General features: G+C 45.4%; 3 protein-coding genes across 3 annotated transcripts; all 3 read left to right on the top strand.

Moving 5' to 3' along the window:
• Nucleotides 1-1,669: 1,669 nt before the first annotated feature.
• Nucleotides 1,670-2,895, top strand: N7529_005455 (uncharacterized protein; the record flags this gene model as incomplete). Its single annotated transcript, XM_057240982.1, has 5 exons — nt 1,670-1,925; nt 1,974-2,128; nt 2,173-2,198; nt 2,335-2,684; nt 2,783-2,895. 5 exons carry the CDS (start codon nt 1,670-1,672, stop codon nt 2,893-2,895), a joined length of 900 nt encoding a protein of 299 aa, XP_057096341.1.
• A 1,978-nt stretch (nt 2,896-4,873) lies between these two features.
• On the top strand, nt 4,874-8,605 carry N7529_005456 (cation-translocating P-type ATPase; the record flags this gene model as incomplete). Its single annotated transcript, XM_057240983.1, has 10 exons — nt 4,874-5,052; nt 5,105-5,181; nt 5,232-5,771; nt 5,820-6,090; nt 6,139-6,379; nt 6,456-6,850; nt 6,901-7,249; nt 7,306-7,886; nt 7,938-8,255; nt 8,305-8,605. The coding sequence occupies 10 exons, from the start codon at nt 4,874-4,876 to the stop codon at nt 8,603-8,605; spliced, it is 3,252 nt and encodes a 1,083-aa protein (XP_057096342.1).
• A 4,345-nt stretch (nt 8,606-12,950) lies between these two features.
• N7529_005457 (uncharacterized protein) lies at nt 12,951-13,715 on the top strand (the record flags this gene model as incomplete). Its single annotated transcript, XM_057240984.1, has 2 exons — nt 12,951-13,379; nt 13,434-13,715. 2 exons carry the CDS (start codon nt 12,951-12,953, stop codon nt 13,713-13,715), a joined length of 711 nt encoding a protein of 236 aa, XP_057096343.1.
• Nucleotides 13,716-14,491: the final 776 nt, after the last annotated feature.

Genomic DNA, 14,491 nt, shown 5'->3' on the forward strand with positions numbered 1-14,491 from the left:
CCTAACTAAGACTAACTTCTTTAGCTTCTTAATACCGGGGTAAGCAACTAATGGTTATCGATGTAGCTCGTCTAATAAGCGAGCTCGGAGGTCGTCCTAATCGGGCACTTCTAAATTACTATTATAAAGCAGAAGTTCATTACTAATAGTCTATACCGTACTACCCTTTCGGGCCATTTCCCGATATTCTTCTAGTTCCGAGCTCGCCTTATTAGTATATTTAACACGATCTATAATTAAATCTGCAGCTCCTGAATCTCCAACCGAAGCTCTTGCTCCAGCGAATTCAATCGCTGCTGCAAATGGTCTGTTCTGGTGCTGGCATACGATCAGCGCTCTGTGCCACGACAAGATAAAAGAGACTTACGGGTACTCTGCTCTCCTCTGCGCAGCTCTTAGCGAAACAAAGACACATTCCGCATTGTTTTCCCGACATCGTTGGCAGGGCCTTCTACTAGGACCTGAACATTTAAGTTTTTGTCTCCTGCATCGTAAACATGCCGAGGTCGCCCTATAAAAATGAGAATGTGACTACAGAGTGTCTTATCCGTCATATCGAAAGAACTTACCTTGCTGGATCAGTCATGGATAATGGGAAATATGTTTGGCCACCGTGATTGTGGGTTCGGCATTCGCGGCTACGGAGGCTGCGGGCGAGGACATCGCTGTTACCCGTTGATAGTTGCCGCATCCGTTGCAATTTCTTGGCGGGATCACGGCTTCCAATCGATCCGAGGTCAAGTAACGGCTTTCATAGTAGGTAGGGGTGGGTACGAATAACGATCTTCTTTGTTCGAATTCGAAAGGAATCTCGAATGGTCTATTCGTGTTGAGTATTACGGCGGTCAAAGCTTGTGGCGGGGACTACCAGGAGATATGTAAATCTCGGAGATCCACCTCCGGAGAAGGTGTGAACTGAACTCAATAAACTTATTTTATCTAGGTGCCATACAGTCTAGCGGTATCCGCAGCACCACTTGTTTTGTGCAGAAAATGAATAGGAATGGTACAGAGGCGCTCCAGTAAGATAAAGATCCTTCGGCAGTGGCCATCTGAACAGATCATCTATTAACAATTTGATCCTCTCCCAATTACTAGCATGTACACCCTTTTCATGGTCTGACACGAGGCATTTACTCTGTGAACGATATAAGTATCGTCTATTTCGGTTTTTGGGCATTCAGGGGCCGGTGAGAATCGGATGCGAACATTCGATGGGCTTTCCGCATGGCACATAGGTGAGCTGGGCCTATTGAAAACCCACAAAAGGGCTATTCACGGACAAGAGCCACCGAACTTTTGATGGAGCTTAGCGCTTCTTCTTCTCAAAGTAACCCTCAGAGGCATCAAGAGCGTAAGCAGCAGCCTGAGCACCGGGTGTGGGTGTGACAGCACGCAGAGCGCCAATAACATTGACACTGCCACCAGTTGTCTCAGCAGGTGTCGCAGAGTGGTTGAGACCAATGGTTATGTATCCCACAAGACCATTGGCGAGAGACTTGCCCAGCTTGGATACAGAGACCACAGATGAATAGCCGTCTCCGTTGGCCGTGGAATAAAGTGAGTCCTCGGAATTAGTGGTACGGTCCAAGGTCGAAAGGTGAGCCTTGTAGGTGTCGAGCTGGTAGACCGAATCTATGAGGTCCTCGTCAAAGAACAGCTGACCCAGATGCTGGACGCCAGCATCGCTATAGCTGCTATCGTTGCCTGTCAAAGTGATCTGATTTGTAACGTGGATGTGGGTGGTGCGGAAGATGTTGTAGCCTGGGAATATGGTCGGCAACAGAAGGCGTGGGCGGCGCAAGGAAAACGCTCGCTCAATGCTTGCGCCCGTTCTGAGCCTGCTCGTTCTCTTCGAGCCCGGAACATCAAGCGCCGTGAACTCAAGACCCGCGAGCTTCGTGAGAGGCTAGCCACATCTGACAGTAAGGATTTTACCATGATAAACTTCAGGTCTATTTCTAACTCAGTAGAATCTCGTATGAACCTTCGCACTGCGGCTGACCTCGCGAAGTGGGACGCTATCAGCCACAATCAAACCGGAGTTTCTAATGCGGCCACCGTCTTTGATACTGAAACCAGCTGTATTTTCGCGCCTGTTATTATCGATAGTCCTTACTCGTCTGGGGTGAGATAATTCGTCAGAATGTCGTTGAAGATGCCTACTGCCAGGGAGTGCCCATGCACGTGGAGATTCAGTAAATTGATGTCAACACTTGCGAACCTCTGCCCGATCTTTTTATTGATATTTGGAACGCCAATGCGATGGGAATTTATAGGTATTCTTCTGGTGCCCCAACACAACTACTTTTGGGAAGCTGACTTGGTCCATAGTGGAATTTCCGACCAAGGAAACTATGCAGCTGATGGCTGGAACAGCACGTACTTGCGAGACATTCAGCCTACTGACAAGGACGGTGTTGTTTTCTTTGATACCATCTTCCCTGGTCACTACTCCGGTCGTGCAACTCACACTCATCTTCTAATTCGCAGCAACGCGACCCTGCTGCCCAATGGGACGCTTCTCGTGAACTCAGGCTCTATCACCCATAACGGTCAACTGTTCTTCCACGAGGAGCTGCGCTCCGCTGTAGAGGCAACATATCCCTACAAAACCGACACAATTGCTGTCACTAGCAACGCCGATGATCAGTGGGCTAAGCGGAGTATGACCCCTTCGAGGAGTATGCGTACATCGGCGACGATATTACCGATGGCTTGTTTGTTTGGAAACATATCGGAATCAAATCCACTGCGCATTATACCAATAACTCTTACTAAGCTATTGCTGCCTATATCCAGGCTGATGGTGGCTTTGAGATCACTGGCGCTCATAAGTTCACAAGGGGCAATGATTTCTGCACGGTTATTATCTATTCCCAGAACTACGGGTGAGCACTGAGCGCTGTGTTAAAGAAGATGATGGGTTCGGAACTTATTGTAAAGCCTTTGGCCCAGAATACTACGGTCAGAATCCAATCAAAATCCTGCGGGCATACATTCTTGTTTCTGTGATAATGGACCCAGTTTTAGCCGCTCTAACTGCAAACAAGCAGAACATGCTCCAATTGACGAGATTTTGCAAATAGAACCACAGAACAGGACTACATATACAATGCATAAATTTCTGTCTATGGTGACGCTTCTTTCGCCAATCTTTTATACTGTTTCTTTTCCTAGTAACTTTGCCTTCATTTCGTGTCTTGTTCTTCTACCCTCTTTATCACATATAGATGCAATCTGGCTTGCCAATGAAACCTTGGGTCATCTAGGTTAAACGTGAAGTATGTAGGTATTAAATGACGCACCAACCGTCTTTGCTCACAAAAGAGAAAAAATTTAGTTACATCTTATATTCACAGAACCGCCTCAAAGCACTGCCTTTTGTGTTTCTACTAAGATTGTAGGTCGCCACCCCTGTTTCCCCGAGAGGCTTAAAGCACGAGTCAACGAAGCAGGTGGGCGTGAAATAGCTGAAATGGGATCGGAGGCGCGATATAGGTCAGGTGGTTGGATAAGACATTGAGACTCCATTCTCCATTAGCTATCTATTTCGAGCTAGAATGAGTAAATTGATTATTGAAATGGATACATCTGAGCTGAGCTTTCAAATCGAAGCTTGAATCTTTCTATAGCTTCCTCTTATCTGCTTCCCTCATTAATTCTAGCGCATCCCTAATTTTCTTTCTTGTAGACACCCACTCGATCCTAGGGGATGAGATCTGTGGGTACCTGATAGAGATTTGCGAGGGATTTAATTTGGAAATAATGGGTGTACAAGAGAGCTGGTTTGAATATATGAAGCAAAGAAACACGTGGCATGGAATTTGATCAAGACACAGCAGAGCGACGTTGCAGGCAAAAAGCCTGATCAGAAGGAGACATAAACAGGGTGATTCTGCGATTTGCCTGCTTTTCTTTTTGTCGAAATGTTTTTGAATGAAAATTCATTGAAAATTTATGTTGCCAATTTCGTAGACGAAAAATTTTTCACATCGCCACCTGGACACTTTCGATGGTTTGTCTGGCTGGAGATTTATGAGATTGGGACACGTAAGTATTATTGCATGTTCACTAGCCATTTTATTTTTAAAAAGTACTGGGAAGACAAAGATTGGACTATACATTGCCAGCTATGATGTTTACTTCGTATTGTATTGCAACGACCAGGTGTGTCAACTGGTCGAATTCGGCAGGGGCTTGATTCGCCAGTTTACTCAGATGCTCAGAAATGGTCTCCGAACCATCTGAAAACCGCAAATTCCCCATAACTTCCCAATTAAAGAAACGGTGACCGATAGACGAGAGAACCTCTCTAAAATAATTGAATTTTAATTGAATTAAAGGGTTCTAATTAACCAGATGTTGCTGTAATGTAGACGAAATTCGCTCTAAATATGCGTTATTTGTTCGGCCCAGTGAAGCTGTTGGGATAACCTACAGCCTCCAACCAACGATACGGCCTTTCTCCGACGCTGATTTAATCACTCAAATTGACTAATCCGGCAAAGCAAAATCGAATTTAAGATAGATTCGATTTTTCCGATTCGCTCTGACTATATGGTTAGACGCACAGACAACTCCACGTGCCGACAGTGCACAGGGTATGTCAGATCCACTGTAGTTTCCTGCTGTCATGCTGAACTAATGCACAGGATCTGTTAGTTTCATTGTAAACTCATTGGATGATTAAAGCTCTCATAGATGTACCAAATGAGAAGGAGGTCTCCTCCCTGACAGCTATCGATATCCGAGTCAGTAAAAATCGCTCAAGAGCAGATTCCCTCATAGTGTCCGTAGAAAGGTATAAATCCCTGCTGTTTAGCACGATATTTTATTTTGCTTACCTCCTTGTATATTTCAAGTTTGCAAAATGCCACCCTTGAGAACGGCGTTGCGTTGGAAAACTGGAGACGAGGAAAAAGGCGATGCGATTACCGTATTGGGTCGAGTGTCGGAAGAGACAAGCAAAAAGCCCGAGAAAATTATTTCGAGTGCGAGACGGAGATCGATTGACCCCGCATCTGCCATTCCAATAGAACATAGGAGTTTGTATGAAACCCCTCTGACGTCTTTGTGGCCGTTTGACTCACTACGGACACAGGTCATTTGAGATCGAAGACAGCGCCGAACGAAAGCGGCGCGGCAAACTTAGTGAGAAAAGAGAGAAGGCAGTCGAAGGTTCGATCCAGGCGCAGCTAATGTCATAGCTTGCTAACGAAGCTATGCAGAGTGGGAAAATGCTGAATGGCATACCCTCCCCACGGAGGAGGTTCAAAAGCGACTCGGTGTCGATGCGTCCGCCGGGTTGTCGTCCAACAAGGCTGAAGAAAGGCTCCGAAAATATGGAAGAAACAAAATCTCTCCCTTACCAAATCCGTGGTTCTGGAAAATATTTGGCTACTTCTTCAAGGGATTCGGATCTATTTTACTTGTTGGCGGAATACTGGTCTTCATCTCTTGGAAGCCACTAGGAGAACCACCAGCTGTGGCCAATCTTGCTCTTGGAATCGTGCTCATTGCGGTTTTTGTTATTCAAGCTGCTTTCAATGGTTGGCAAGACTGGTCTTCTTCGAGGGTAATGGCATCGATCACAGCTATGTTGCCCGAGTCGTGTATCCTTCTGCGTGACGCTCGTCGCGTTGAAGTTTCTGCCACCGATATTGTGCCCGGAGACGCCGTCTTTATCAAAGCAGGAAGTAAAATTCCTGCTGATCTGAGGTTCATTGAGGTTTCGCATGACTTCAGCTTGGACAGATCTATTGTGACTGGTAAGTGCCCTCTTGAAACTAGCAAAGAATTTTCTAACGTTTGACTAGGTGAATCAAACCCCGTCAAGGGAAGTCCTGAGTCAACCTCGGATAACTATCTCGAAACGAGATGTATTGGACTGCAGGGAACTCACTGCATTTCTGGAAACGCGACTGGTCTGGTGGTCGCGACGGGCGACTCGACGGTGTTTGGACGGATTGCCAAGTTGGCAGGAGAGCCAGCGACTGGTCTGACAACCATTGAAAAAGAGGTCTTGAGATTTGTGATGTTGATTTTCATCATCATGGTCACTTGGATTGTCATCCTTGCGGCCGTTTGGTGCGTATTTGGTATTTGCGGATTCCGGGTAAGGCTAACATTCGTTAGGGGCGGATGGCTTCACAAGGCGCATCCAGACTATATCAACGTCGCAGCGCTGATCGTCGACTGTGTCAGTGTAGCGATTGCGTATATCCCGGAGGGTTTGCCCATTGCAGTTACAGCCAGTTTGACAATAACTGCGAATTTGATGAAGAAAAACAAAGTTCTCTGCAAGTCTCTCAAGACAGTGGAAACTCTTGGGTCGGTGTCTGTTATTTGCACCGATAAAACAGGAACTCTCACCATGGTAAGTTTCAAGATATGTGCCCTTTTGGTTTCTTTTTTCGAGTATATTGGCACTGCCTTAACTCACGTGTCAATAGAACCGTATGTCAGTCACGGATCACTCGAGTTATACAAGCGCGTTCAACGTCGCCCAGACAGACGAACAGACAACAGAAAGCACGAAAGGATCTGTCATGCCACAGATTCGAGCAATTGCTGCTATTTGCAACGCGGCAGAGTTTGACATCGCGTCGGCAAATTTGCCACTTATCGACAGGAGTATATTCGGAGATGCCACCGATCAAGCGATACTGAGGTTTTCAGAAGGATTGGGACCAATTTCTGAGGTCCGCCGGGACTGGAAGATATGCTTTGATCTGGCTTTCGACAGCAAGAATAAGTTCATGATCAAGGCATTCACAGCTGTGGATCTGGAGAGTCCCAAAAGATGGCTTTCTAAAACAGAGACCACGAGCTTTGATATGCAAAATGTGTATGTGGATTCAAACCCAATTTGGTGCTTTAAGCTGACCTTTCTTCAAGTCTTTTGACTGTCAAAGGCGCCCCAGATATCTTAATTGATAGATGTACAGATATTGTTGGCCCTGATGGTGAACCAAAGCCTTTCACTGAGGTAACATGCGCGGCGGTCAAACAACTGAAAGATCAATGGTCGTCGGATGGCAAGCGAGTCATTCTCCTAGCCAGGAAGGTGATTTCAAAACCAGTCACTATAGCTGATCCTCAATCTACAGAGTACGAAGTCCAGATGCTGCGAGAAGCAAAATGTGGTTTGACACTTGTTGGTCTGATCGGCATGATTGATCCACCAAGATCTGAGATTCCAGACGTTATGCGCACTCTACGTCGCGCCCACATCCGGGTATTTATGGTGAGTCCCTCTTTATCAGCAAATTGATTCCGACTGTAACTTAACCTCCCCTCCAGGTCACTGGTGATTTTGGACTTACTGCTTTGGCAATCGCTCGCCAATGCGGCATCGTCACGACTGAGTCAATTCACGATGCATCATCACTCAAGCGATTCCCAAGTCTAAACGAAAAGCAAGAAGATCCAACCAACTCCGCACTGGCTGTCAGTGGAACTGATCTCATGAGTCTCAATGAGCACCAATGGGAACAGCTGTGTCAATACCCTGAAATAGTCTTTTCCCGCACAACACCAAACCAGAAGATGCGAATCGTCCGGGAGTTGCAAGCAAGAGAACAGATTGTCGCCATGACCGGTGATGGTGTCAATGATGCTCCGGCTTTGAAAGCTGCAGATATTGGAATTAGTCTCGCCAGCGGCTCTGACATTGCCATTGAAGCGGCTGATATGGTTCTGCTTGATTCCTTTGCGGCGATTGTTGAAGCCGTTCGGTATGGCCGGGTAGTGTTTGACAACCTGAAGAAGACAATTGCGTATCTACTTCCAGCGGGCTCATTCTCGGAATTTTGGCCGGTTTTCACCAATCTCATTTTTGGTATCCCTCAAATTTTGTCTTCATTTCTGATGATTATCATTTGGTGAGTCAGATTGCTATCTTCGAATGATGGCCTCACTAACATTTTAATAAGCTGTTTCACCGATTGTGCTGCAGCTGTGGCCCTAGCATATGAAACACCAGAAGCAGATGTTCTCCTTCGCCCGCCCCGTCACCCTACCAAGACTCGGTTGGTTGATTGGAAGTTAATGTTTCACTCCTATGCCTTCATTGGACTTATCGAAACCATTTGCTCTTTTTCCATGGCCTTTTGGTATCTCGAGCGAAACGGAATTCCATTCTCAGACCTGTGGTTTAAATTTGGTGAACTCCCTCCAGGCGTGGACGAGGATTACTACTCTGCCCGTGTAAACGAAGCTAGTTCCATCTACTTTATCAACCTTGTTATTATGTGAGTTGCTCAATTTTCATCCGTTGAAAAGTCTACTGACAATTCAAAGGCAATGGTTCAATTTGATGGCGGTGCGTACCCGTCATCATTCTATTTTCCAGCACCCGCCCGCATTCAATAAATTGACTCAAAATCTCTACCTCTTCCCGGCTATGGCGTTTGCTCTTGGAATCGCGGTGATCTGGCTTTATATCCCCAGCTTGCAGGTTGTTCTCAGTACATCTGGAATCCCCGCAGAACATTATTTCCTTCCGGCAGCTCTTGGTGTCGGGCTTCTGTGTCTGGACGAAGGAAGGAAGGCAGCCGCTCGACGTTGGCCCAATGGGGCTTTGGCCAAATTGGCTTGGTAAGATTGAGAACACGGATCTTTGTCTCAACTGATGCAAACCGGTGTGACCTGCTTATATGTGACAAGATAATGTGGTGGGCCCTCTAAGCCGAGTTGTTTCTGGTTACTTCTTGTTTCGAGCCTCTGATTGTGTCGTACAAATACAGCTATGTTTGAAATTGGCTTCCATGTTTCACACAGAGAGACCATCTCAAACCCTCATGCTAAGCCAGGGGGCCACAATTAGCTAGGCCGCAAATCATACCCACCCGTCAGAATAGGGATGTAAATTATATGACAAGCAGTACGCGTCTAATCATGTACCATCCACATTGCCCCCACCCGAGCCTGATTAACACTAGCGTGATCCGAGTGGGTTGTTGGGAAAGAAAGCGTGAGTGTCCCGGGGGCTATTTGTGCTCGAATTCTTCTGTAGTGCCTGCAATTTCCACCCTAAAATCCATCAATTCCTCTCAGTCTCGCTATCAATGAAAGTAATGCTTACCATGCCACTCAACCCTTCACCTGTTACCGCCCGTGCAACAACCCTGACATACCGATAGCGTAAAGTGAGCAGAACATTTGATCTAAGTCTGCACATTGGAGGCAGTTATAGGGACAAGCGAACTAATGAATGAAAATTTGTCAGAGCCCAGGACGGTTAAAAACTAAGTCCACAAAGCAATAACAGCCTACCTGTAGTTCATGGCCAAGCGCAAAAGTTGCCCTCCCGTGGGAAGATGCTTCAATGGCCTTTTTCACATCACTAGCACATTTTATCCGAGTGTCCCTGTAGAGACGCTTGACAATCTGTTCGTGTCCATTCCGAGCTGCTTTGCATAACGCCGTGTCCCTAAATATATCAGTAGCGGTAACATCCAGTCCATTTCCATCTAGCAAAAACTTAGGGGTGTGGTTGTATCAATCCCCTATAATTAGGTGCGATAGGAAGGATCGGGAGAATAGTAGCTAATGGTCTAAAGAAGCTCTTACTAAGACAGAAACATAAAAGTTTTCTAAGGTTATCAAGAATGGCCTCTATCGATTATATGATTAGTAAATCCTAAATAGGAAACAGAGGCTGTTTGATGAAAAGCGCCTAAATAAAGCTCTCAAGGAACAATGGATTTACTAAGTCGTCATCGAGGTCAGAAGTGCAGAGAAATATGACCTCGATGAGGGGGTGTGTCATTATTTATTTGTAATTTCTTAGTGATGTTGAAATGCCTATAGATTGCCAGAACCAGGGACAATAAAATAAAAAATTTTTCGCACACTTCTATTAGCCAGGTCAGAATAGCATCTCACTTATTTAGCGCTACATGCCAACAACTAGGTTTCTGTGGATTCCATATTGAGTAGGCACTATTTCTTCCCTAATTTGTTGAGCGAGAACTGGATAAATGCATTGAGTTGACGCCTCAGATAACGATTCAATATTGATTCTTCCTACTTAGATTCATTTTCAGCACAGCTTGTATCACTCCTGGCTGTGAGTCGCGAATAGCAGCAGGTCCTTGATGTGTATTCGCTTGTGAGCGGAAATATAGCATATCCGCTTGCCAAAACACAACAATTGCACACGCACTTCGAGAAGTGGGCTTATTCCTTAAGTGAAGTTAAGAGGCTGAGCTTGAATCTTCAACATCATTCCTATCAGAATAAAAGCGATTTCCACGTACATTGCTCTCTCGAGCTGCCTCACTTGACTTGAGAGTCTTCGTATCAACCCTCCACCCACCCAAATGTATTGTAGATTTGCGATACGTCGATGGAGTCAAAGCAACATTGGGGATTTTCGAATTGCTCAAGTGGTCTGTTCCATGTATCGGATGGCTCTGCTGGCAATCTGATAGAAACGGCCTTTTCACTTGCATCTCTTTGGGATTGATCGACTTGCGATTTCTGACGAGAGCCAATGTTGACTCTGCGACATCAGCATATCCCTTTGGATCCGAAGATATTGTTAGATGCAATAATCGGTAGTTTTGTCCAGTCGAAATGTTTGAAGATGAACTTGATTCACTCGTGTGACCTGGAATGCTTGGGAAAAGATTGGTCTGCTTTCAATAGTATTATTTAGTGCAAGTCTCTTTTCATTCATGAGTATCTCTCACCGTTGAAGTATTAATTGGAGGCAATTTTGGCCTCTTTCTGGCAATTGCAGTTGACTCGGTAGGTGCGGTCGAAGTCTTGATTTGTTGTTCCATCGTGGGTACTTGAAACTTGACACGCAGTGAAGAGAGCACTAACTACTAAAACAACTTAATTTGCTGACAAATACGTCTATACTAGCCCGAACAAAAATTCGATCATAGATTAAATCTCGATCATGGGTTGAATCTCGATCTGAGATCGGGGGATTGACTAACACATTCACATGCCAGCCACGGTCCTATGTGAGATACATTTCTCCCTTCCAAGAATGTGACTAGCCAACCGCAATGCATTATGAAAAGAATTTACATTCCTGAAGCAAGGATCTTATTCCATTTCCTACAGACTACAGGGTGGGCGGTCAATAATCTCGAATGGCAATCAAATTCGAAGATCTAGCCACCTCAATTGTTTTAAATAGCTCATGTTAAGCTTCATCTAATCGCCAGCGGAAACATTTTCCGGGAGCCAGCTACTCGGTGCTATTGATGGACCAGACGATGGGCTAATGCCTTACTTTCAATCGAACTGTCCTCTATGGTCATTCCCTCGCACATTCATATACGGTAGGTATTCCATCGCTAGGCATGTCCCCATGCTCCTGGGGAGGCTACGGAGACACGGGCTACACCCATATCTCTACTGACCTCAAATGTGAACACCCCACTCACACACTCTCACAAGCCCACACACTATTCGGCACCATGAATGCGTGGTAAAATTCCACGAGAATTTAAATCGGCGTGGTGCTCATTCAAACGCTTCAAGCCATATATGGCGAATGTTGTAAGTGAGCTGCAATCGCCCAACTCTACGAATTACTATCCCTGTGGCAGAATTCACAGTCGGCTATATCAATAAAGATTAATATCTCGTGGCGCTGGGTTTTTGACGAGGTAATCACAGGGCAATTTTGGCATTTATATAGACGAAAAAAAGTTTCGCTCTTTATAGTCGACTGACAAGACTCGGAGATTCTCTGAAACCTCCAAACAGTGTTGCTAGACAATGATTGAACACACCTATCAGTTCTTACTATTAAAGGAGTGGTAATTGACTCAATTAATATCATTTCTCATTTGATATTATTTCTTCCGTCAATGCGCATCTAGAAAAGAGCATTGATTTTATACTGCAAAGAGATATTTAGACTTGGCTTAGATAGATCAGAATTAGGGAACGGTAATCTAGAACATCTAAACTATGGGATGAGGAGGAACATCATCTACCCAACCCCGCTTCATTCTCGGCTTGGAGAGAAGCAAAACAAGTAAGAAAAATTAAGGTGGAACATCTATGAGATTTTATTTATTAGGAGAAGCTTATGGTTCTCACCAAGCTAATCGGCCCGGCCCGAACCACAGCAGAAATCTTTTATTCAGTAGAGGCCCAATTGCGAGTAGTTAGTCTGTTTGGTGTGGTGTGGGGCCGATCAATACATGTTAACAGAACGAAGCCAAGGAATGCGGATATGAGAAATCAGCATATAAATTTTTTGAGCACGAGAATGTTGATCCATCGATCGCCGATAGACACCACAAGGCGAAATCTGGTACTGAGTACTCCTTACTTGTGTTCGCTTCTCGATCCTGATTCCGATTAGTCCGTTCACCGACTATGTATCCACCCATTCTTACCAAATGTTGAGATCTCAAAGGTAGGTACTATGATATAGGTGTCTTACTCTGTAAAGATTGTGCATAAAAATGGCTGTGCACGGCTGTGCACCAATGAATGAGGTGCTGGGGCTCTACCAGGGGGCTGGAGTCGCTATTTACATCCCACCAGAATGTTTGAAGGCATTCAGTGACGGCCCAGACTCTTTTCTAAACTTGCTTTAGGCTCATTCTATTCATCACACAGAATTCATATAGTAAGGAGACCCCTGATAACGAGGCTTGCGCCAATGCTGCCTTGAGAAAGCAGACTGTGCTGATCCGACTACTCCTCGAAATCGCAATACGAGTTCACAAGATGATTTGCTTCCGTCCTCTTCTTGGTAACATCTCTTCGTTGGTTGCTTTTATTTTACTTCTTCTTTGTTTGTTTGCTGGTAGCTCGCGTCAATTTCTGCCAAATGCTACAATACTAAGGGTTGGGGCCTCTGAAAACCGCTTGGAATGTTTAACTAACGCTACACCATATCTTTCCAGATCGACACATCCAAATTGACACCGGCAGATATACCGGACTTTCTCAATGTATACCTGATGTCTTACTGCGTCGGTTTTGAGAAGGAGTGTATTGTTGATGATGCTACAAACGCAATCACTATCCAGAGCGTAATCACCTCATGTTCCGACCTAAATCCTCTTTCTCGCTTCGACCCTGGACAAGCTCTTCTTGCAGCAGCCGAAGGAGCCGGTGGCACGACGGAAACGGCATGGCCCGGCTACCTAAGTGATGACTTTCTAGCTTTGGTGCCCACAACCCAGGCCATGGCTTTGCTGTTCATACTGGGCACATGCGCCGTCGCAGTATCAATTGTTCTTCGCCTGAGTACTGTTCGCTATATCTGGCAGCCTCCAGTACCTCAAAGCCCTGCGAATGGGGTTGACCCTCCTCCCAGCTATCCAGCTTACCCGGGATCTCCATCCTCGGACATACCTCCATCAAAACTGCAATTGATGAACTTCATAGTAAGAGTCATAGCATCCGAGTCCTATGCTTGAATAAATCGCTGATTGTGCCAGACAAGCACCATTCTGCTCACCTTTGCCTCGATTATCGCGACTGTGATCTCTACCCAATTTGTTTCTCTAATCTCTCGAAGTGGAAGCCCCATCATATCAGCCGAATCTAACGGTAGGTTTTTGGGAATGGCGTGGTCTGCTGTAGCCATCCAAGCCCTTCTCACAGCCGACGCACTAGCTGCTCTACTACGTTACAGAGCTCGCCATTGCCGCTGTGACTGGGAAGAACTGCCTGCAGCACCAGTGCCAGAAGCCAAGCGACTCGTTTCCGGTTATGACTAAGGCTGAGGAGGGAACAAGATAATATGTGATGGGATGAAACAATATATGGCTTTTCCGCAATGTACACCCGGTTTAATTTACTGGTCTTTTCGTCCTTGCAGATGGCTGAATTCATTGGGCCGCGCTTCGAAATGGCCACTTGCTTCATAATTGATTGGTCTTCCTAAAATTGATCACCGCCCCCCCTCTCCTTGTATTTATATCTGCAAAGTACAATGATGAATATCGTGCATTTGTGCTGATAGTAAATCGAAAATCGAACAAGCTGATCTCAAGCGTAATTTTTGAAAATCATAAAAAAAGTCCCTCGAGCTTCACGAAGCTAGGTTAATAGCTGAAAATGGACATACATACTGAGCCGATGATTTTGACAAAGCAGGTGTCTTGGCAGGAGCTCTAGACGCTCGGGCCAGTGGATTGTTTCGGTAGCTATTTGGAAATTTCAGCCCCCACCTGGACATCTCCTGCGTCTTCCAAACTTCCCTTCAAGATTTTGAAGATATGGACTTTCCGCTACCATCAAAGTTGACAATAATTGTGTTGTATTACATTATTGAGGAGCAGAAGACCAATTTGGCCCCATATGCCGCTGTCAATCGCGACTGTGAGGCAATTATCGAGAGGCAAACATTTTCAATGATCAAACTCGACACTGCGAAGCAATGAGCAGAAGTAAATAGTTCCTACGGGGCTATCTATCGTGGACCCAATGAAGATACCACGTGCAAAGAGTCAATTCAGTCGTAGCTGACAACGAACATGTGATAAACAGTTCT

This window comes from Penicillium soppii, assembly GCF_028829465.1.
Source record: "Penicillium soppii strain IBT 18220 chromosome Unknown utg000005l, whole genome shotgun sequence".
Classification (NCBI taxonomy): Eukaryota; Fungi; Ascomycota; class Eurotiomycetes; order Eurotiales; family Aspergillaceae; genus Penicillium; species Penicillium soppii.